General features: G+C 39.1%; 1 protein-coding gene across 9 annotated transcripts in view; it reads right to left on the minus strand.

Moving 5' to 3' along the window:
• Positions 1 to 25,664, minus strand: part of RBM33 (RNA binding motif protein 33) — a 102,996-nt gene that overhangs the window by 29,825 nt on the left and 47,507 nt on the right. For all 9 annotated transcript variants that reach the window (XM_075746649.1, XM_075746646.1, XM_075746651.1 and 6 more), the window contains 5 exons: positions 13,434 to 13,593; positions 12,202 to 12,533; positions 11,098 to 11,346; positions 10,002 to 10,289; positions 2,756 to 3,397 (listed from right to left, as the gene is read on the minus strand). In XM_075746649.1, the coding sequence (XP_075602764.1) occupies positions 2,756 to 3,397; positions 10,002 to 10,289; positions 11,098 to 11,346; positions 12,202 to 12,533; positions 13,434 to 13,593 (1,671 nt within the window). The remainder of the gene's footprint in view (positions 1 to 2,755; positions 3,398 to 10,001; positions 10,290 to 11,097; positions 11,347 to 12,201; positions 12,534 to 13,433; positions 13,594 to 25,664) is intronic.

The raw sequence follows: 25,664 nt of genomic DNA on the forward strand, positions 1-25,664 counted from the left end.
AGGGATACTCCTACCTGGAGGTCAGAGATCCTCAGTAGTACTGCAGTGCCCAGCAACCAAACACACACACAGTTAGAAGCTTAGACTGGGAAAGAGATTGCCCTCAGGAGAAGAAACCATTTTCTTCTGACAGTATTTGTACATCATGAATGTCACCAATACACCAAGTACATCTTAACTCCTGAAGAAAATCACCAGCAACGCAACACCATTGAATCCTGTTCTGTGGATGGTCCTACTAAATCTAGAACAGCCCTTGCTACCAGCTCCTGATTTAGGTCAATTTCCTTTAGATAAAGTTAGCACAGCTCTGGCCTCAATCAGCTTCTTCAAGTGACAGCTCTACTGTTGTGCTGTACCATGGCTGGCAGGCCAAAAGAGAAGGAAGGGACTTTTCAAGTCTTTACCAACATAAATTAAGAGAGCTTGGAAAAGGAACCCGCACTGCGTCTAATCGCCAGTCATCTCACTCCTATGTGGGTATTCAAAACACCTCTGCACAAAAGAGCTCTAGAAAAGAAAAAGGGTGCAAGCGATTAGACTGAGAGCAGCAGCAGGGCTGCTTAACTGGAGGATAAAGTCAATGCATACAGAGAAGAGATACCAGCCATCCCTTTGGCCAAAGGCAGGGAATTAGAGGAAGCACTATTACATGCTAAGGACAATGGCTTGGAAAAATGAGATTTAGCTTTTGCTTTATATTTAGGGTTGAGGCAAAAGTTGTGAAAATAAATAAAGCACATGGCAGGACTAAACACTAGAAATGGAAACTAAACGTGATCTTCATAGTATTCAGAGTCCAAGCAGCTTTTAATTCTTCTTTAAAATCCTGTCAAAATGGACAAGATTAGCCCCCCTGCTGCTCAATTTTCTCTTTTTCCTCATGTGGTCAAAGAAGCAAAGTCATAGATTCAGCTTGTCACTAACTGATTAAAAATTAATCAACTATCTTGATCTGTGTTAAACAGCTAATTGCAATGCTTGCTTTTATTCTTCCACAGTTGGGAGGAAAACTTAAAATGCCCATGGCAATATGAAAAAGTAACAAAGGCTACATGTAAACACACCTGCTTTACCTTGGTCAAACCTCAGTATCTCAAAGTTAAGGACAGAGCAAATCTGCTTCTGTATACAATGGAAGAGGGGTTACACGTGCATTTAATAAAGCTAATTGCTCTTGCTTACCGTGAGGCTTATCTGAAACAAATCATTTATGGTTTTCTGAAATAGAGCACTGTGATAAAAACTACTTCATTGTGAACGCTACCATGGGTGCTGATAACCATTTGCTATGAAGAGCTGTATACAGTGGTGACGGGCATTGTTTTGTTTCACCACATAATAAAAGTAGTTGTGCATGATTGCTTTATTCAATTATTCATGAATAACAAACCTGTCATACCTCTTGCAGGCCACTGGGATTCCTGCAGACATATTTATATATAAATAGTTTTGGCCCAACAGAATCAATTTCTTTCAACTTCTTGTACTTTATTCTTCTGTACTTAAGTTACCATGTCTGAGGAATTAGACATCCTCCAAGTCAGGTTGTTTGCTCTGTGTAGTCAATAAGGCCCTTTATGTTAATATTTTCAAAGACCACATGGTCATTATGCAGTTCACAATTTTAAGTGTATTTAAGTGTTATGAGCTATAGAAAAAATGTTTATAAAAAGTAGTTAAGACTTTGGTATTTCAACTTCCTCCCCATTTCTACAGAGTAAAGCCTGGCCTCCATGGCCTTGTTCAGTCGCTGCCCTGTTAACACACTGTTCACTTCATTACAGATTACAGCAGTTCTGCAGGTTTCCCTAATTAATGATCCAAATAATTTAAGAAGCATTCTTCCAAAAAATCCACCTCCAATGTATCACAGCATTAAACTTCATCGCATCCTTCTTTCCTTCTCAGCATAAACCCGAGGACAGATTCTCCCTGACAACACGATCTTGCTATGTCCCCTCAACTCAGTTTCTTTAAAGCCCTAACAAATTAACTTGTCTTTTCATTAAGACAGAAGAAATTTGGTCGACATACCTTCTAACCAAAGCCCCAGATCTTAAATATGCACACTGCCATCACACAGCATTGTGAGTCCTCCACAACACCGGTACTCAAGGGACACTCTGCAGATAATAGACCCCTCATCAAAAGATAAGGAAATCTCATTTAGATGCAGAAGTGAAATGGTAACGTTTTAAACCCAGCCTCTAACAGAAAACATCCCCCTCCAATATACTGCTTAAATTAGTTTCACAACACACTTCCCAAGAAAATAAAAACAATCTTCCCTTGAGTACAGAAACCACACTAGCACCAGCATCTGCATACAACTAAATTTGCTGGCTTCAACTACCAAATAAGCAGAGCCTGACTTTGTAACCAAGCCTTGAAAAGAGCCATCCAAATCCTTTCCTTAGACCAATTATCAGGTCTATCAACCTTAAGCAAAATGAGGTAGCTGAGTTGAGGAGTCCTTCAGACTCAAGTTACAACTTAAAAGAAAGAAGTATTATTTCAATGTGATTTCAGTGATAACTGCCTGGCCGTAAAGTGTTACGGGAAACATTAATTTCTGAATAACCACTAATAACTTATAGTTCTGAAAATATAAAATATTGACTATTAGGTCTGCTAAACCTGCTACTTCTCTTGTCAGCTTAGGCCCATTTTTTATTTTGGGATTACACAGAATGAAACACACAAAAACAAACCATGACAACACACACACATGAGATGAGCCTTGAAAACTTACCCCTCCTGACAATTTAATCACCCTGACTTTGCTGCCGACATGGGGCCCATCTCCACTACTACTGTTTGTCCGCTGCATGACAGTCCTTTTCACGCCAGGTTTCAGTTCCTGGGGCCTTGCTTGTACCGAAGCCACTCGAGCAGTCTGTGTCGTGGGCAGCGATGCTGCAGCAGGTTTTGTCTGTAAGACTTTCTGCGGTGCCTGAGGCTGACTCGGAGGTACTGTCCTAGTCTGCCTCAGCTGCTTCACTGGCTTCAGCTGCTGTCCTTGATACTGCATATTTGTGCCGACTTGGGGGAAATCTGTGGGTTTGGGTTGGATATTTGGAAATACCATATCTTGCTTTTTAACAAGCAGTCTGTTTTTCACATTTTGCCTGGTCTGTAAGCCAGAGTGGGGTATGTAAGGGCTGCCGTTGGTGGGGAACTCGGAGGAGTCGTCGTCCTGCTGCATGTAGGACTGTTGTGTAGAAGGTTGCTGTTGCTGCTGCTGCTGCGCAAGTCTTTCAAGCAATTCTCTCTTCCTAGCGCCAGCCTGCTGCTGTCGTCTCAGCTCCTTTTGTTTCAGGATTTCTTCTCTCAGACGTTTCTGCTCTTCTATTTTCAAACGATACAATCTAGTTTCTTCATCCTCATCTGGATACTACAAAGGAAAATACAAATGAGTTTATGAAATTCTCAACAAATGCCCAACTTGGTCAAAACAACATTAAATTGTGGCTTCAGATGTCATGAAGCTGTAACTCTCTGAAGAGCTTTTTAAATTATCTCTGATATCACTAAGGCTATTAGTGGAGTATAACTGCTGGTAAGGTTTATTTGCTATTCATTACAAACAAACAGCGCAAATCTGTTTTAGGACTTAGATATGCTACTTCCTAGACAGGAAGAGGAAAAAAAAGAGATAGAGAGCGCTTTAATACCAGTTGAGAAATCTTATCAGAATACTAAAAAAAAATAAAAAAGAATACAAAGTTTTACAAATTGGAACTCATTTAGAAGTTTCTAAAACCAATTAAACTATTAATATAATTCAAGATATCAAAATATGTTTCAAATGAAAAGTAACAATACGGAGGCAACCCACTGTCACACAGGTTTTATCTTGTTCTTTTCTGACAAAGTAACAAAAGGTAGGGTGGTAAATGACCTGAAAGGCCCTGATTAGAACTATTGATTTTTCTCTCAGAATTTTCAGCCTGATCTCAAACTCATTTGTCACACAATAATTGGTTATAATGAACAGCACAAGTCAATCTCTCTGACCTTGAACTCGTGCACTCTCTTCAGAATCAAAATGTTGCCAAATGCAGTGTTGGAATATTAATGGTATATAGAGAATGCCTTTAATATTCCAGCCTTGGCCCTTCTGAAAGTATTACACACCATCAAATAACCTTTCTAAAGATTCTTCAACTTTGGCACAGCGGGTTCTTATGAAAAGCTGTATGAAATGGGCAAAAGTCAAGGAAATGCAGATTCTCATCACCCTAGAAAAGAAATCAAATTGCTCTTGTGATATAATCACAGGTGTGTTTTCAAAACTACAAAGCATACTTTTTCATTCTATTATTTTTTTATTTTCAACTATTTCAAATATTAGAGACTTGTAGAAACTGTTTACAGATGGTAATGAGCATAACATTCCACTCATGATATATTAATCACCCCTAACAAAAACAGGCTCTCAAAGTAACAATACTTTGCATTTTGGTAAATTACAGCATAAAGAACGTTAAAACTTTTCTCAAATAAGGGATCCGCGATGACATTATTTACCTTGCAGTAACTGAGCGCAAGCTCTGGTAAACAGAAATGCCATTTTTTGCATGTATAGAACCCAAGTGTGCAACAACTTTTTTTTTTTTTTTTTAAACTCCAAGTGCTTTTATCCCTGGTACCTCCCAGAATCCCCCCTTACCCAAGGAAAAAAGGGCAGAACAGATCCAACTATAATCTTGGTTTACAGAAAGGAAAAAAAAAAACAATGTTGGTTTACAGAGAGGCTGTAGTTCTGAGATGAGGTCTAACACTGTCCTTTTTAGGAGAATGCTTCATATACCAAAGGGTTCTGATCTTTCTCTACACTTTTCAGACTACAATGGTGGTGATTAATAGCTAATGACTCTAACGACTAGATTACAGGTCTTCATTGATATGTGGTAACAGGAACGTACTTCTACAAAGTAAAATGGACACTAGTAGGAAACTCAAATATTTCATGTTAAATTGAAAACTGGAGATGCTGGATTGTAGTAAAAAAAAAAAGAACAAGGCCCTTACAAAATACAGCAACAGGGTAAGAGCCTTAAATATGCTTTGCATAGGATGATACAAAATACAGATAAGCTCCAGATAGGAGGAGAATGTTCCGTTATGCAGATCCTGATGCAATGAATAAAATTTTCAGTCACTTTTAGAGACAGTAGATATCTCAATTACTGACACTGTCCAAACACAAAACCTCTTCCACTTAACTTAATGAATTAGTTTATTCACTTGCTTTTAGATCAGAATATTCTACATTTTACCTAAACGGGTTTGATGTACTGCCGGTGAGCCAGTACCAAATCTACCTTTGGAGGCAGTGCTGTACTTTTTTTTTTTTTTTTTAATGTTCAATTGAGGATGTCAATACCAGCAAGAATCTGCATGAGACCAGCTCTTCTATCAGCTCTCCTTTATTATCAGGGACCTGTCTGCTCATATTATCATCTAACTAGTTCTGAAGGCCTTGGAAGATGTAGATCACAATCTAGTAAGTACAAAACACTAACTCAAAGGTTACATATAGCAGCACAGAGATGTGTGCTTTGTGGCACTCTTAAAATGAATCTTGCCAGCAGACAAGGAATGAACACCCTGAGGGACTCTGACCAATATGTCCATGCAGTATGGACAGATACAATGATTTTAACTACAATAGCATTAAACACAGAAAAGAGCTGACAAACTATATTACCAACACATATGAAGTTAGATGAATGCTTAGTATAACCTTTAGGTAACGTGATCTCAAATATAATCTGAATTTTTCCTTTCAGGAACTCAACTCAATACATAGGAAATCAGTACAGATCCTATGAAATCAATTCCTTTTTAAAGGGTAAGCTTTGAAATGAAGGGCCAAGAGCTCTGAGGTTATGGCAACTGCAGATCAGCCCTTTAACGGGCTATAGGTAGACCTAAAATCCCTCATCTTCATAAGCAAGTTGCTACTACTGTTAAGTTCTCAGTAAAATACCCTTGCAGCTAGAGTAAGGCCAAACAATATGAAGACCGTGTGATCACTAACAAAATATTTGAATTAGGAGTCAGGTTTAATTGCAATTAGTTGTGCAATGACCCAACAGTACAGATTCAGAATGGGCAAAGTCCTTGCTAGGTTGAAAACAAGGGCAGTTAAATCCTCTGCTGCTTAGCTTTAAGAGCACCTTATATATACTATACAGAGAGCGTGTGTATATATAAAGAAGACCTATAGTATATATAAATAACCTATGCTATGTAATAAGGAGCTTCATCATGTGGAACAGTCAAGCCAGCATATTGGTCAAGATGGAAACAGTATGCAATGCCTACTGCTAATGGTTTTCATCTCATTAGTTTAACAAGCCCAGTGCAGATTTCTCCAACAAGCAGTAGCACTGCCAAAAAAACCACCAAAAACCAAAACAACAACAAAAACCCCCCAAAAAGGCCAGCAACTGCAAGAAAGTAGACATCCTTCAAAGATGTCACAAAGTTCACAGCTTGTGTTTGGAAGCTTCCTGCCAAAAGCAACATTATCTCTAAGTCAAGAAGCAGAACTTGAAGCAGCCTTTTTCCTAGACAAACTCTTGACACTTCACCTTTTTCTGAAGAAAACTTTACCACATGAAGAAATGATCTTTTACAGGAGGCTACAGAGTACAAGGCCAGAGATGTGAAGCATTTCCCATGGTTTTATGGAGGGTATTTTTTTGGTTGGATTTTGTGGTGGGTTGTTTTTGTTAGTTTTTTGTTGTAGTTTAGGGGTTTTGGGGTGGTTTTGTTTGTTTGGTTTTGAAGTGGAGATTCTCATCTGTCTTTGAACAGTTCTTGAACACAACATATTTCATTGCAGCTTGAAGAGAAGACCAAGCCTTAGCTATAGGTTTTCTTCTGCTTTCAGGTCCAAATAGGCTTTGATGGAAAGTGCCAAAAAAAAAAAAAAATGTACAGACTGCTTTTCTGAGTCTAACTGAAGAGCAGCATAAGAGAAGGCTCCGGGCAGACCTTATAGCAGCCTTCCAGTACCTAAAGTGGCCTACAGGAAAGCTGGAGGGGGGCTTTTTATAAGGGCATGGAGTGACAGGACAAGGGGGAAAGGGTTGAAGCTGAAAGAGGGGAGATTCAGACTAGATATTAGGAAGAAATTCTTTACTGTTAGGGTAGTGAGGCACTGGAACAGGTTGCCCACAGAAGCTGTGGATGCCCCATCCCTGGAGGCATTCAAGGCCAGGTTGGATGGGGCTTTGGGCAACCTGGTCTAGCGGAGGGTGTCGGGACTAGATGATCTTTAAGGTCCCTTCCAACCCAAGCCATTCTATGAGTCCCCTCCTTCTTTAAACTAAAAAATGTTTAATAATGCCTTCATTCCTCTTATCCTCAACTGACCTCAACATGAGCAGAATTAGACCCACAGTCACCCCCCCATACTTCCCAATTTCATTGACAAAATGATTTTTCAGACTGAGGACATGCAAGTTCAAATCTTGGCAAGTAACAGCTATTTTAAACAAAGACATTTAAAGTCAATATTCTGCAGCCTCAGAGGAACGGGAACACAAGCATACCATTAGTAGAAATATATTTTTTAATCTTCTAGTCACTCAGGTTGCAAACCTTTGAAGGTAAGCAAAACCTTTAACAGCCAATATTGCTTTTTTTCAGTGCTTCCTGAATGATAGGCCATTCATAAGTATGGCCACTGACTCTTCAGAAAGAAGGATGCAAAGAAAATTCTTAATAATTTTCCAGTTGAAGACACTTGCAAAATAACCTGCCCAAGTCAGTTATGAGCAATACAGCTAGAAAAGATGACAGAACTTAACTCTTTCTCATCTTTGCAGAAAGCAAAAGAACAGGACAAAGTTAGCTATTTACAAGAAAAACACACAAAAAAAGACTGAAAAACATTACAATCTGCCTAAGGAGAGAAATGTAATAACCTACAAGAATAGTGAAGAATATGATTAAATGCTTAGTAATGAACTTTACTAGTGCAGTAATGCTGTCTGTAGAAGTGACACTAAGCTGCATCAGTGAACAGGAGTATTGGAGCGGCACAGCTGAAAGGGAACCACAGCTACTATACCCTTGCTTGCAGCACAAGGCTCTATTTCAAGTTCATTTCGAAAGTAGAAGGGTTTCTGCGCGCGCGCACACATTCACACACTTTTCTAGTACCTGTCAAATGTATCATCTACAAAGGCTTTACTTTTATGGTTAATAATAGGAAACACTAGGAGACAATTTTGCAAGGCAATTTTTTTTTGTATCCTGTTTTGCAAAAACTTACATGTAACAGGTATCAAACTGTTTTCAAAGATAGCTTTGACATAGAAATAAAAAGAAAGCTTTATTTGTAAACCCAAGAATTCACATGAGTAAGATTGATTAGCCTTAGCATGAAAGGTTAGGATATGTTTAAAAATTAAAATGGAGATAATGAGATGACTGCTTTGTTAGTGTTTTGCTTTTTTAAATTAAGAGGGGTGAAAAAACACTCGTTCATTTTTCCAAACACTGCTAGAGATATTTCAGAACTAATGCCTTAAGTTTCACATAACTATACTATGAAAGAACTACAAGATAATTTAGACGAGGAGGCCTTTGCACAGCTCTTCAAAACTTACCTTTACTAACGGCCTGAGACTTCTCTAAGAGGCACTGACTGCATTTTCTGTGACTTGGATTATTCCAAGAGACTGAACTGAGGGAAAGATTACTTAAGCCATTTTTTTCATAAAAGATCAAAATTAAAAGCTGAAAACCTGAAATAAGGATTATTTTTTTATATTCCCGTTGCAGAACAAGTGCACAGGAGGTCAAACACTGCTAGCTATGGGTTTCTTTTGTGCCTGATTTGTGAAAATTAGTTATGACCATCCCTAATTTAAGAACAAGATGAAAGGCTAATCACAAGCAGCTTAAAGGGAAGGTGGTATTATCACAATTAAAGCTTTCCAACAGTTGTTGGAGAAAACCTGGTCCTTGAGACAAGATTCATGGTCAACTAAACTATCAAGACTTACAGTTCTACCCAGAATAACCTGACACTCAGAAATTTTAAAGAGTGTATTTAGCCATCACATTCCTCTGGCACCTCCTGATGTTTAGAATTAACAGCACCATCAGCGCAATCCTACCCACTCTCTCAAACCAACAGTGCTCATGGAGAGTGAGTCGTCTTTAGCTTTCAGGAGAATCTGTGCAGGAAAATGGTCATCTGTTCACACTGCACAACCTAGCAGAGCCCAAAACACTGGCATCTCTCTTTTTGATTGTGGAGAGTACTAGCAGAGAAAACACCATTTTTTTCCCCAAAACTGAAAACTTGAGAGCATCTCCTATTTTCCCTTATGCCAAAAGATTTCATAAGAGAGAGATTTCCTTCTTCAAGAGCAAGAAGGTCCATGGGCAATGCAACTGCAACCTCCCACATGAGTGCTCAAGATCCTAGAGGAGACTGGGCAGCCTAAAGGAAAAGGGCATGACAAAGATAACTCCCCAAATAGTCCTTTTTTTTTTTTTTTTAGCCATACAGCATCATAGGAAATGGAAGAGAAGCAGCTTTCTGACTTAAAAGAATTATATTACCTGAGAAAAAGGATGATATAATCCTAGAAGATAAAAATGGGCACTATGGGTATTTCAGAGGCTTGCATCATTGATGACCTTTACTTAACCTCTGCCTTTTCATAGTAGAAATGACCCCTTCTCCTGCAAAATAGATTCACCACAGCCCTGCCAACCTTCCAAACTTTTTTGTTAGTGGAGACTGGTTTTGCTATCACATTAAAGAGGAAAGTGCAACTCAGAAGGGAAGACTCTAGTGGCACCAAAAATATTGGGTGAATAATACATTAAGCGTGCTTACAGTTATTAAGTAAGCCTAGAAAATTTTTTAAAAGGTGAGTTTTTTGTTTGTTGTTGGTTTGGGTGGTTGCAGTTGTTTGGTGGTTTTTGGTTTGTTTTTTTTTTTTAAAAAAAAAAAGCCTTACCTCTGGTTCAGCTTTTACTTCTGATTTTGCTTGGCCCACTGGCGTGATTGCTTTAGCTTTCATCTCAGGCCGTCCCTGTGCGTTTCCAACACCAGCTACAGACTTGGTGGCAGACATCGTGCTGGTAATGGGTTTGACCTGAGCTGCTGGGGTGGAGGTTCGCCTGTTGTTGCTCATTTCCATAGCATGTGATGGTGCTATTGGCAACTCACGCAAGTTACTATTTCTTGGAGCAGTTGACTGTAGCTGCTGATTTGGACGCTTGACAATATTTTGTGATGGTGTATTCTGAAAAGCAGAAAATGAAAAAAACTGCAGACTTTTTCATGACAAACCAGTTGAAAAGTGTTTCCTGTTTCACATTTTCATGACCTAGTTAAGTTTGGGAAAAAACACTCTTCAAAGAGGCACAATATTTTCAATGCAAAAAGAAAAATTATTAAAATGAGGACATTTTAACAATGGTTTTATTTTTTTTTAATTAAAAGCAAAACTGAACCTCAGTTGTTTAGCATCTTTCTGAGAAATTGGCTTCACTGTGTGATTTATTTTCCTAATCAAAGCCATTACTCTGAACTGCAGTCATGTTGTCTTGAGCACTGCTTCAGACTGTTGTACTACCCCAACCTACTGAGTAACAGAACATGCTGCACTGGAGCAAACTCAAGACGTGAGTGGCACTATCTGAACCAGAAAGGTTATTAGCAGTGGTACAGAGAGGTCTTCAAATTGAAAGTGTCAGAGAACTGGGCTCCCACACAATTACAGGCTACCAGCAGTTTAAAATCTTACTAAGCAAACCTATCCTCCAAAAACCCTTTATTGTCAGTTCTTGGGCAACTGTATCATCTTTTATTGGCCACAGATCAAGAAAAACACTGAAGACTGGAGGAGGAAAGAAAAAGTGAAAGATACGTGTGCTACTTTTGGATGCAGGTTATAAAATGATCAAAGCAAGAAATGGTGAAAGAAGGTGACAGCAGGACAGAACAAGTGGGACTGAAAAACCACACTGGAGAGTTTTGAAACCTGTGCTTACATGCCTGTTACCCATGCACAACTACGCAAAGGCATCACTGATGTATGTGGTACTTACATGCCTTGGCTTCATTGGACCCTGTCGTGGCTGACACTGCATCCTGTTATTATTTGGCTGCTGCTGCGTGGCCTGCATATGAGGCCTGAACTGTGGCTGGTTCATGGGCATCAAGGGCTGTGGTGGCCCTTGGAGATGATGATGGTGTTGCTGCTGCTGCTGCTGGTGATGGTGCTGCTGCTGCTGCTGGTGATGGTGCTGCTGAGGCTGAGGTTGTGGCTGAGGCTGTAATGGAGGATGCAAGGGACCCTTCACAGGAAGAGAAAAATTATTTGGTTTTAATTTCAAGGTAATAAACTCCTGAAAAGTAGCTCCAGTCTCCCAAGTCCTCAAAACATCTGTAAGCAGCTATGGACCAGGCTAAACCAAGAATACATTGAGTAGAAAACAGACTAAAAGAAGCTGTGCAAGGTAGTTCTACACTTAAAACTAAGTCAACAGCTGAAGTGGAAAAAGACAAATGCAAACATTCCTGCCCTCTATCCTTTTTTCTAATGTTTTAAATGTCTAAACTGTTTAGGTTTTGGTGGGTTTTTTCCCCTTTTTTTTTTTCCCCCCCTCCTCCCAACATCACCATACTTCAGGATTTTCCCACGTTCAAAACACAGACACAAGGGAAAGCTCCCGCACAAAACCCACAGAACATGCAGGGCCCGTCACATCCCCAAAACATTTTTACCCGCTTCGAGCTGCGATTCAGCTTCCTCCCGGTGTGCGGGAGGGCCCCGGCTCCCTGCCGGGCTCCGCAGCTGGGCGGCAGAGGGCGCTCCCGCCCTGCCGCTGACCCGGCCGGGGCCGGGGCCGGGGCCGGGGCCGGGGCCGGGGCCGGGGCCGGGGCCGGGGCCGGGGCCGGGGCCGGGGCCGGGGCCGGGGCCGGGGCCGGGGCCGGGGCCGGGGCCGGGGCCGGGGCCGGGGCCGGGGCCGGGGCCGGGGCCGCTCTCCCGACCTCTGCAGAGCTAAAGGAACTTCATCAGGAGCCAGTGCCGGGCTGCAGGCTCGCTGTTAGAGATACGTTAGTGCAGAAAATTCATCACTTTTTCAGGCACAACGATCTGCCTCATACCTCTGATTTCAAATAACTCTAATCCTGCCGTAGGCCCGTACCTGCATGCTGGGCTGCGTGTGCGCGGCGAGGAAGGGCTGGCCAGGGGCCTGCAGGAACTGCTGCCTCGGAGGGATGAACGGTCGTGGATTTGCTGAACCGGGCTGGTTGAAGTGGAGAATCCCCACAGGACCTTGAGGCTGCATGTTGGGCCGTACCGGCCGCTCTCTGGGAAACACGGGTTGTTGTCCCTGCTGATTAAAGGCTGGCCCGGGCTGGCTGAACGGCATCGGATTTTGGGTAGGGACGGGGTGCGCGCTATTTAGAAGCGGGGGAGGTGGCGGTGGTGGAGGGCTCCGCTGCTCGAACAAGTGATGGCTTGGAAACCTTGGATCTGTGAGAATCAGGTAAGTAATTAAATGACAGCCTCCTTGGGACACAAACACACTTTCAAACCACAAAGCTCTGTTTTGGTTTAGAAAAGTAAGCTGAAATTTGTAGAAAGCAAAATTGTATGAGATACTTTAATTTTAAGAACTACCCTCGAGGTTACACTTCTCTTGCTTCTGCCATCTCTGCATAAACGGAATTGATGCTTGAAGGACCAGCACAACTGGTAATACGCTGGAATTGGGAATACCTTTTGCAAGTTCTACTCCAGTAGAATCAATGAAGGATTCCAGGGATTAGAGTGTAAACCACACAAGAACTCATAAAACATTGACACAGTTTGCTGATCAGAAATTTAGCAAATTTTTACATATAGTGTGTGTAAAATATCTACAACACATACTCTATATATACATAATTACATACATCTATATATACATACATCTATATATACATACATCTATATATACATACAGACACAATACCTATTTTGTCTGCTATGCTGTATCATTTCAGCTAACCTTAACAGATTTCTTACAGTACACACATTGTCCAGATGGTTTAAAGAGTTAGTAATTGAAACCCAAGTGGATGGAGAGTACTAGTTATCTAAAAAAAAAAAAATTACAACTTTATTGCATCACTTAGACACCAATTTTATTTTGTACTTGCATAAATACACAGGTTGATGGTAGTTACAGATGGAGACACAAGATTACACCAAGGAAGGAAAAAGATACCAGACCACCAGAACTTTTGGTGTGTAATGGACTGGCTACATCAAACAGGATCTTCTGGTCTTCAGCCTCTTCCAAACACTTCATGTTAGATGATACACACTTAGACTGTATAACCACTTTACAAAAAGTGGTTTTTCTATATTAATGGAGATGAAAATGCTTACCTGCTATGAAGAAAGGATCTCTTTCCTGAGGAGGTGGAGGAGGGAGTGGTGGTGGTGGTGGTGGCGGCCCTCTCCACTGGTCCTGGATTGGCAGCCTTGGGGCTTGTGAGAAGTTGGTAGGAACTGGTCCAGGTGTATGCTGCTGAAAGTCTGGAGGGCCCTATTTAATAAGGCAGAACTAAGATTAAGACTACCATCCAGGAATTTAGCTATTGCCTGCTATAACTTTTTTTCCTCTTAAAAAATACAAATGCTTTATGAATTATTTCCTATCATCTGTACAAATTGGCAGCCCTTACTGAGTCATTCTTTTATAGTGGAAGATACATTAAACTTGAGTACAGTATCTTGAAATGAATTCACAACGTTTTAATAATCACTAGCACCACAGGAATGCCATTTCTTCTCAAGCTTATTGAAATCCATGCAATTATTGACCTTCTTTCCCATTAATCCAAAAAAATCTGAATGTCTACTTTAGGAGACATTCCTGACATTTATCTTCTTAAACCGTGCTATTCTTTGCCATCAATTCAGTACAACATAAGCTACAGAAGTGAAGCAGCTTTACTTATAAAAGGCAGGGGTGGTGGGTGGTGGTGAAAGACAATTTATGGCATCCAGAAAATTAAAGAAATAATCTTTCAAAAGTAGTAACAGGAGAGTAACACTTCTGTCTATTCACAACTTAGCATCTGAAGATGAGTGCAAAATTATCTTTCCTCCAGTAAGTTTTTTTTAAATGTAAAGTGAGCCTTTACATACTGCAGAAAGCAGGATGTTAATCCAAAAGCAGAGCTTTGCAGAAGCCACACTTAATTGAGTAATTCACACTATTATCATTTTTTCTTTTATATCAAAAGTTGACAAAACATGTTGGCAACCTCTGATAACTGGAAAAAGCTATGTCTCATATAAATCATTATATTAACAAACATTTATTATGAGCAAATCAAATAAGTAATAAAAATAATCTAAAAACATGGTTTTCCTCTTCATACAAATTCTGAAATTAGTGATGGCATCTGTTCTGTCTACATCTGGTGCTCATCTTAAAGCTTAAAATTTGCCATTGCTGAAAAGAAGCTTTTTCAAAACAGATTGCAGACCAAACACTCCCTGCTAGACTGAACCATGGTCATCAGCAAAGGACGAAACCACTAAGTTGCAGTCACATTTCAATTATCCATTGAGCTGCTCTCACCAACAGTATGCACATCCTCACTCCATCACCAAAGAATTTCGCACACAGCAAAACCAGGTACTTTGCCCTGGAAACCAAAGTCTACTTGCTATCGAAGTAGCACAAGACGAAGCTGTTTCACACCCTTCTACCAGCAGGCTACAACTGGGATCGGCAAGGCCCAAACAAGTAGATGAGAGGCACTGAGGGTCACAGCCATTATTAAATCTATGGCCTTCCTGAAAACACCTAAATGGGGATATATGAGATACTAAGACCTCTCATTTGGAAGCGAGACTGTGATTACTTATTTTATGCCATTATACAGCCATCAACTGTAAACATTTACCATTCCTACAGATTAAAGGATCTGTATCCCATTGCCAGTGCTCCTAGTCAGCCAGTCTCCTGTGGGTATTTCATTTAGTGGAAAGACGTTATATTACACTCGAGCATGACAGTTTGTAGGAGGAGCTGCTACACTTCTGCAAGTGAACAGTTACTAATACAAAATACTCTTGCCACCTCAGAAAACACTAACACCTTCGAATTTCACAGGCCATCTGCAAACAGCAGCAGCTGGAGGAAGAGGGAGCAATTTTGGATAGAGAAAGTGACATTTATTTGTCCCATCAAAATCTGTTCAGGTTTAGCTGAATGAGGCTGTTCAACTGCATTGCCCTTCCATTGCATTAAGCAGGACAGCGCTGGCTGCCTGCCAAAAGAGCAACTGAACACAAACCTTGAGGATACTGACCCTTCATTCCCAAAACGCACCTCTACCATCACTGCACATAGGAGCTGCCAGAGGTACTTTCAAACTAAGGTTAAATGCATTCCCTTGTCTTGGAAGCCTTGGTGATAAAAGGATATTTCAAAGCATCACTCTTAGAGCCATCAGTCACCCTGGGGAAGACACAGTGCTTCCGCAAGCCGCACGGCCTCGAGGGAGGACCCAGCAAGCCAACTGATATTCAGCCATTCAGTCAGTTTATCACTGGAGAATGCATAAGGTCATTGCGATGGAGGCAGGGGAGAAACCAGTTCATCAGGACAGTTTCACAGAAGATGGTTTTTATCTTGCATCTTATTTACAGCACGTAGTCACATGAGCATATCACACCTTGGGACAGAAAGAGATCTTGACAACCTGCTTTTTACTAATTTTGGAGAGCTTGACTTGCAAGCTCTGAAATTCTCTCAGAATTTTTCTCCAGACACAATATATGCTTACATATATCTTAGTTATTACTACAAAAGCCAACAGAAAAACAAATTATGTGGAAATTTCCTGAAGCCTGTAAGTATCACATATTTGCCAGCCAAGGTGAAGAACTGGCAGCAGTGGCTCAGCTTGTTTCCAGGCACCAAACCCTACTCTACCTGCTTCTTCCAAACTCAATGTATTTTGCCCTGGTCTAGCTAACAGATCCGTATCAGTCTCTCCCCTCACTCCCAAACTTCCGTTTTAGAGCTAGGCTACAAAATACAGGCTTAGGCTACAAAATAAGCAGTTTTTTCCACTTCTACCCCCCAAATTTGCAACCCAGTCTCAAGCATCTTCCTCAATATTAATTCTTTGCCTAATTAATCTTACTGTTCTCCTGGCCCTGCTTGCTCTTCAGACATTCTCTCATCCCCACCACGTCTTTCACTCCACCCAGTGGTTCCTAATCCCAGCATAGATCCAGCTTCCCAGCTCCCTGACTCCAAGCTGGTGCCTTGTCTTGTGGCAGCCAGTCAGGGGCTCCCATTTATCCCCCTTAGATTCCGCCTTTCTTACCCAAACTCTTAGTCCAGGCAACTTCCCCTCTTTTTCCTGCCAGGGAAGGAGAAGCAAATGAGCACAAGTTAAAAAGATTCTTTACTTGTATTTTAAATAAACACTTCTTCATACCAGCTCTCCCTCTCCTGCCAACCCACACCCCAGTTATTAAACCGAGATACACCTCATCCCAAAGCAGCCCTGAATTGCAAATGCATGGAAAGTGCTGTTGAATTTCACACAGCTCTTATGCACTGAAACACCCTCAGTGCAAACTCAATTTTCTTCCTAGAAAAAATGAGCAATAATAAAACATTTCTAAATAACTCATTTGGGCATAACAATATTTTTCCACTGCTTCAATCTTGGAATGAAAGTATTTGGAAAATTTCAACCAAAACAATTTAAAATGAGGCAGGCAACCATCACGACGTCTTGGTTCAAACCACAGTGGTCTGGTAGTATTACACAGGCTGAGAGCAGCTTTGTATTTCCCTTCATAAGGAAACCTTAAACCCCTATGAAATAAGCTTTAGTTAAGTTTTAGAACTGAGTAATACAAGGTTATTTTAGATTTAAGAAAGGTCACACTTAAAAGAATAAGATTATACTTTATTTACAAAAAATAATTACAGAAACCAATAATCAGTAAGGTATTTTACTGTTAAAAATATAAGCAGGACTGATTTCAAGCTCCTGTCAGTACCAAAGGTGTCCATCTGGCTTAATTTAAGAAGCAAATGTTTACTGTCTTTTAAATACTTACACTGATTTTAAGACAAGCTAACAGTTATCGAACTGTTAACCAAAGGCTGGTATCCAAAAATCCTAACAAATGCCCACCAAGACAAACTGAGAAAATATTTTTCTTGCTCTAGTTTTATTAGTGGTGTATTTCATACAAGTATATCCTACAACACAAGTTTGGGTCAAAATAATTCCAAAACATTCACACAAAATCAGGGTGAGAAGTAAGTATTTGAAGTTGGGAACTCTTCCTATTGGCCTTTCTCTTTTTTCCCATCCGTCACAGCTAAAAATGCTGATTTTTTTTTTTTTTTTCCCACTTTTTAAGTTAGATTTCAGTTAACCTTTGAGGCTGAGAAGTTTTTAAAGATAACAAGTATTTTCCAATCCTAAAGCCAACCCTCCTCCATCTTGTGTTTAAAGTAACACAAAGATCCTTTTTATATCATGCAAGGAACACGGGTTGTCCCTCAATGTCAGGATTCATTAGTGCTGAAACGATGACCCTTCCCTGCCGCAGCACTTCAAGCACAATGGAACAGAGGGTTGGGCTCTTTGAAACTGAAAACTTTCAAAAATGGTCAAACTACACAAGTACAGCTGATATAAACCACACCACAGTAAAGCTGCACGCTATGCAGATAACTGAGTATCACTAAGAAATACCTAGTTATTTGATCATTGAACAGATTTTAACTTTATGTATATGACATTTTTAAGAACTACTAAAATATGACTGATCACATTTCTTGGCTGATAACCAAAGGCCAATCATGCAAAATTAATTGCAAAGACATTTGTTATTTGCCAAAAAATGAATTACCAATATTTGCTTCTAAAAAAAAAAAAATTAGATTGATTCTCTTCTTCCAACATCCATTAAGAAGACTGACTGACCTTCACTTTTTTCCTAAATAGCTTTGCTTCTACTATGCCTAAAGAGTGAAATGAAACCTTGCACCAAAATTACAGTAACACAGGTGGGGGGAAGCTTGTATTTTCAGATTTTACATTGCTGAGATTTTTCTTCTGAAAAAGCTTTCAGGACACTTCCAACAGGAATTGGATTGTGTAATGGACTAATTTCATACACTACACGTGAAACTAAAACTCTTAAGGTTCAGCCAGAGCTGCTACTTCCAGACACAAATGAAACTTTTTTTAAAAAAGAAACTATGTAAGCTATGGTGGATGTTCTTCTGTGTTATGAGGTGCTTGTTTACTATTCTGAAATACCTTTTTTAAAAAAAATTAACAGGAATACACTAATACTAACTCTTACGCTGAATTCTAATTGTCCTAAAAATAATACAATTTAATATAACAGTTCTCCACTACTTAAAGTTTTTGAGGGTGTTGGTTTGGGGTTGTTTTTTTCTTGCTTAACAGTAGTTAAGCTACAAAACTAGGAGTGGATTATTTTACCATTAGTATTAAACTCCACATTCAGCAAGTATTTGCTGCTAATAACCCCCAAGTGCCCTCTGGTATTTTGTAGAAAAGACCACGCAGAACTATTTAACTTCAGAAATTAATGAAGAGCAGGTGCAAAAAGGCAGTTTTCATAATGGTCTACTTTTGATAAAATAAGCATATTGTAACATAGATGCACAATAAATCTTTATATGCACAGTAGTTACTCCCATTTTTCATGGTTTTACTATCCCGACAGTTTCAAATTACAACCAACTATTCAGTACACACAACTAAAACTCCCAGTAAAAACGTAATAATTTTAACTATTACTTCACCATTATTAAACTTTTTAGGAAACTTCTCTACTTAATAATCTCAGAGTCTTCAAAAAACCCTTTTTCAAGTTAACAGGTTTCAATCTAACAAAAGAGAACTGCAAATTGCTATGATCAGCCAAGGCTGCAAGGTTCTACATTTCAGCCCAACATTGGCGCCAACTCTTGACACAGGAGGAAAGGACAAAATATTTATGTGCCTTTCCAGCGAGATCCCACAAGGCTAGTTCACATTCCTACAGAAACAGTTACAAAAACTGAGCTACCAAGTATCTGTATGATAAAGACCCAGCAGAGCACATATAGTAACTTTTTAGAGGAGTCTTTCCCCCTTCTCGTTATTACTGGATTATATAGTATCATTATTATTGATTTAGTATCATTATCAGATCGATTCCTTAAACAAAGTGCACCAAATTGCAAGGAAAGACTCCTAAAATGGAGGTTTTAGCTAGATTTAAAGCTAGTTGCACAAAGAGCACAGAATCAGGAAACGGCCAAAGACCTGAAGCAGACATACCAACCGACACGCGTCTCTTCACAAAACTGCACCCACTTGAGCACTGTAGTTCTTTCTAAACCAGGACCTGCAGCCCTGCTGTTAACGAGTATTTCAAAGACCTGAGAGAGAAATTGTCATTTTGGAGAGCTGGAGGGCTCCTGAACGGCCTCTCACCAGGTTTTGCGGGCTGCAAGGGGATACAGCTCTGGCCATTCTTTCTTTTTTCTCTGCAAATTAAAACATGTCGATGCCTAACACTGAAAGCAAGGTACTGGACATCAAGATTTCTCTTAAACTACCATAGAAAGTAATTTTTGGTCTGTACTTTTTCCTGCTTTTAAGGAATGTGTGGAACTCTGTCATTTATCCTCATGTAATTTTACTTTGAAAACTCTTACATTATATATATATATATTTTTAAATACAAGAACTGAGGTCTAGAAGGAAATTACCTTGGAAATAGGGCTCTGTGTGGATTTCCAAAAGAGACCACAATCACAGACATTTTAGAAATACTTCAAAGGACAAGATAATGGCACACTGAAGTGCTGACAGGTATTTTATTGTCTTAGATCTTTAATTTTGTAAAGTTTACTCTCACAAAGAAAAAAATATGTACTCACTCTTCCTCCCCCTCACACTATAATTTAAGCACCTCAGACTGACAATTGACTTTTTTATACAATTTATACAATTCCACATGCCTGCAGGTTGTACAATTTCCCCTTTTACTAACTTCCATTATTCAATATAGCTAAGGTATAACTTACACCTTATCAATCACTTTTGAAAAAAAAGCAATGCAAACTTGTGTCTACAATTAATTAGAGTTGTGAATAGCTCATTGAACATGACTTTCACACACTCAGGCAATCCCACCTTCTGAAAGAACACGAGATAAGGTTACTTTAATCCTTTCAAAGAACTGCACTATTTTGCCTACCTTTTATCCCTTTAAATATCCTTCCTAGTTAAGAAATTAACATTCTCTCTCATACAATTCTTACACAAATTGTACTTTCACTTTTCTGCATCTCTTGTTAATTACATGATGTTATCTCCAATAATCTATTCATGAAGCACAGATAACTTTGGTTACCAATAAAAGGGAAAACTTAGCATAAATTGCTTAGCACAAAGTTAATCTTATAAAGCAAGGAATAAAGAGGATCTAACAGCTATTATATGACTTATCGGCTTCTCTAAAAGGGTCACTACTTTTTTTTCATGAGACTAATTAAATACCTTAACAATGTCATTGAAACTTCATGAATCTTTCAATAAAATACACCCTGCCTCTACAACATGTTTTCATTTATTAATCTCACTTAAAATGCAAAGAGCCAGGAGAACCCCATTGACAGTTAAGCAGGGCCACTCAGTTAATTCTTCTTATATGGTTTAAATGCAAAGAATAATGACCACTATAACCTACGACAATTAAAACTATAGCCATCTGTCACAAGATGTTAATCCTCTTATTTCAGCAGCTACTAGATTTTTTGAAAAGCTTTCCTAAAATGCCTACCTTCCACTGCAAGGAACTGACTTTGCATCCTCTTGTGTAGGAAGCCCTGCTTCATCTATCTTAGGTATGGTTCAAAAATGTTCAAGTAGAAATGTATATATCCCACAAAGCATGGCTCTTCACATTCAAGTTTCATAGCATTCTCATTTACTGTGTACAGCATACAGAAAGGGAATGATTCACTGGAGTTTTATAATAAAACTTATTTTGCTGTTTCCTTAAATATAGTCTAAATGGCTCAACAGTGTCACATGATTGTCACAGACATCACAGGAATTCCATCACGGTGAACTAAAACCTAGCAAGCACCATGGTTTTCCTAAGGGATTTAGTATTATGAGACCACCTTATATAAAAATTCATGCCTTAAATACATTTCATTCAAGATCAAAAATTAAAGTTCAGAGTGATCATAAAACAAGACAACGATTGTATGCTACCCATATATGAGTCTTTTTCAAAGCCTCCGCAATATATTTTCTGAGGGGAAAATGCAAGGAGGTAACAAGTGCTGGTTCGAGTATGTGGATTGCACAGATCCTAGTGTTACAGGCAGACTGGGCCTGAGAGAGAATGGGCTGAAAAGTGATTTTTAATATTCAAATGTACCACATAACTTGGACAAGCTTCTCTTTGATACTACACAACTCTAAGAGATAAGAAAGTGTGTTGGGAGGTTTAGGCAGAAGTCCAGGTCATCTGAAAGAGAAATCACCAATGCCTGATTTCCCTGTTTTATGGTCCCAAAAGAGAATTCAGCCATCATGGAAAACCAGTACAAACAAGGAGAGAAAGGCATGGAATCCCTTGTTATTTAAGCCAACTCATGATCAAATAGCTAAAGTAAGGACACAGGCAATACAGAAAAAGGAGCATACTCCCAGCATATTAAAACAATCCCAAGCAGCTTGGGAGACTAAAGCTAAAAATCAGATTCATTGTATACTAAAAGTACCCCTTTTCAGCAAATTTCAGGCATTGCCCTAACACATCAAGCAGGGACATATTCATGTTGCAAATGGGGACAAAAATACTCCCAACTTCAGTGTGTTTCTGTAAGGGAAGCAACAAAGCAGAATAGCCCCGAAGCAACCAGTTCTACACAGGACAACTGCTTCACAGGTAAGTTTCTTGAACCTCCACCTGGCTCTACCATCAAGGTACCCATGTTAGAAAAGGAAAATCTGCAGAACAAGCGGTCCCATTAAAGAACAATTCTCAGAAAACACTCCTAGATGAAATGCAGGCACAGGAAAGATATTGTTAACTAAATCCCAAATTCCTAACAGTGCTGATATGGAGAAAAGCATATTCCCGTCCATCTGCTTTGTATGGATGAAGGAAGAGTGTCTCCAGCAAGCAGAGACAGGCCATTACAAGAAATACTGTGACAGACAAGTTGTAGCAACCTGTGCTGCCTGAAGGAAGAGTAAACCCAAACCTCTCAAACTAGAGCACAAACCTAAGTAATTTCTTCAACAGCTGTTTTAAACTAATTCATCTGGAAGATTCGGTTTCACTTTAGTTTGTAATCCTCCTCAGGGTGTGGTGTAGAAGAGTGTGCTCATTTTTGTACGGTGCCCTCTAACTTTTTAAGATTAAATGCAATACAAATAGAAATTGGAGAAAGAGTATGAGGGACATTAGTGCCATGCAGAATGGTGAACTTTCCCTTGAAAGAAGAGAATTTCATAATCATTCTGAAGCCAGTAAAATCCCTCTGCATTTTTTTTGTGTGCTGAAAGCTAGCAGTTTTAGCGATGCGTAAAAAAATTAGGGACCCAGAAGTTTTGGACCTCCTTTGCTTTCAGAACTAATGAGATAAAACTTCTAACAAAATTAGTACCTTATCCCTGGACTTATCCGAGAATACTCCATAGAAATATTATTATAGCATTAATTGACTTAGTATACCTTGATGACCTGCAAGTCACTGACTATTAGAAACAACTCTGAAGTCAGAACTAAACTGGATCATGAATATCAAATTCAGGATTTCTACATTACACAACAAGCTTGAAGGTGCAGTTACAGTTAATTTAAAAACAATCTGAGAAGCTCAAAGATAAATACGTGTGACTTGGGGATGATGCTTCTCCCTTCAACAACAAAAAAAATGCTCAGATTGCTACAAAAAAAAGTCAGAAGCAGCCAGCTTTATAGAAGACAAATATTAGAATTACTGCTTAAACTGGAACTTTGGTCTGTATTAGAAAATGACATTTCAGACCTGACTATTTAGTAGTTAAACTACCTGATCCCTGATTTTTAATTCTGTAAGGAAATCTCATCTTTGAGATGTTTTACACATCTCTGACCTTGCAAACACATTGATGCAAGAACTTTACATACCCAGAGCTCCCAATGTGCCTGCAGGTACTACTCACGTGCTGTGTGTGAAGGCCTGAACATTTTTTTCCTTTTTGGGTATCCTACAGTCAACCCATACTATTCCTCTAAATTACCTCATTTTATTGTAAACAGTAGTACGACTCACTGTTTTATAATGAATGAAGCATTTTTTTCCTTTCACATTCTAAAGGATTAACAAGAACTGAAGGTGCAGAAGGTCAATAAATACCAGTTTATAGATATTTTTTTTTTTGTTGTATTGTGATGACACAAACATACTGAATTATCTTTTAAAAGGACATTTTCTCAGCTCAGTGAAAATAGCTTAAGAGAACTATACTATCATCTAGGGCTCTGTAATATTATAATAAATTTTAGTTCTCCATTCAGCATTTAAGCACTAGATTACTCTTACTGCACTGTAGTAGGAAGTCAATTGTATATTTTAATTGGATTTCTTCATGAGTCTTCACTTCTGCAAAGTATCTCTTTAACCAGTGCCTAATTAATGGCTACATAGCTATATGCATAATACTTTTTCCTCTTTGCCTTGACAAAAATTTGTGCTTTGCTTACAAGGCTTAAAACCCTTCAAATTTCATTCATATAAGTCTATCAAAACCAATTTACACACCTATATATATTAAAAATATATATTAATAAAAAACTTTTTTACTGTGAGTGTGACTGAGCACTGGCACAGGTTGCCCAGAGAGTTTGTGGAGTCTCCATCCTTGGAGGTACTCAAAAGCCATCTGGACATGGTCCTGGGTACCAGCTCTAGGTGGCCCTGCTTGAGCAGGGGATTGGATCAGATGACCTCCAGAGGTCAGAAGAAAATCTAGCACCATTAACACAGGAAAAAAAAAATTAATTTTAGAACTCTGGTTTCCTTGGCAGCACTAAATAGCAATCACTTAACAGAAAGGTAAATTACAATAACTACTAAATATAAATGCACAAGTTTTCTGCTTGATTTTAGTATCTACAGAGCGTGTGCACACTGGAGCTAGCATGACAAGTTAAAGGGTTACTGCATTTAGAAACCATCTATTTTTCTTTTATTTAATAGCTGTTACCATCATGTTTAGCTGCTGCTGCTCCTCCTGCAGATGGGAATTCATTGATATGATTAAATTTGATGGTATGATAATGTATGGTAATCGTGATTAATAAGAAGCCCACTAGCAAATGGAGGATGTTGGGTATTATGTCACCTGCATTTTAAACTGCATTCCCTCTATGCCAGCCTGACAATATTTGACAGCTGGAGGGATCTCGTGCTGCATCTGCTTACTACTACTTATAGATCTGATAAGAGAAAGCACCCATCATTCCTCCACTATCTTAAGTGCTATAATTATAGGGCTTTGCAGTCAAGTTGTGAAAACAGTTAAGTGTTAAAAACGAAAGCTTTTTGCTAGCTGCAGAACAAGCTCTGTTTCACATCTGCAAGGCTATAATCTGAAAGAAATGTAATTTGATGCAGCGGTCTCATTCAAACATGATTTGCATGAAATGCTGTATAAAGCAGTATCCAAGAAATGTCAATCAACACCACCTGATACCATGTATTCTGTTAAATGAAAACAAAATGCTTTCTACACTACCTGTGATCTGCCTCTGCTACACAGTAATAGAGTGAAAATTTCATTTACAGTTACTCATTATAGTAAAGCCATAGCTAAAGCAGAATAATTGTGAGGAAGTAGAATCATTTTCACAAGTGGCTTTTTATTTCCATTAACAGTTTGTCTCCTACATACATACTGTTGCAAACATGTACTAGTTACTAAATATCATTACTTACGAAATATCAGTTTAAAACAATTGCCTGTACTCAAGATACAGGACCATCTAAATTATCCTTACTGTGAGTACTGGAGAATACGAGCCACGACCTTAGAACAATTGCTAAAATCCTTATTCACACGTAGCAACTCCCATTCGAATTTGAAACTACGGAAAAAAATTTTACTCCCTATTTGCATTTCCCACAACAAACAGTGAACACTATTGCATGAAGTTTTGTCTTCAAAAGCACAGAAAATTTCTGCTTCTACATACTTGCAAGAGCTGTTTACGTAAAGGCACACCCACAGACCCAGGTACACTAATCTTCATTAAACCAACCCAAGTTTGCTAAAATGGTGGTGTAGGCTGATCCAAGTCAGCCCTAAGGATCACTTGGGGGGAAAAAAGTAGTAAACTGTATTCTACTGCACCTTTTCTAATTAATTTGTATAGCATCAATATATTGCTTGTCTAAAAGAAATGTTTCAAGCAAGTGGCAACGAAGGACAGCAACCTCTGCTTTGAGCAATGACTGGGCACCTGTTTAAAAAAATCTCTCACAGATTAAAGCATAAAGAAGCGATTAAAAACAGTGTCTGAATTACACAC

Source organism: Balearica regulorum, chromosome 2 (genome assembly GCF_011004875.1).
Source record: "Balearica regulorum gibbericeps isolate bBalReg1 chromosome 2, bBalReg1.pri, whole genome shotgun sequence".
Lineage (NCBI taxonomy): Eukaryota > Metazoa > Chordata > Aves > Gruiformes > Gruidae > Balearica > Balearica regulorum.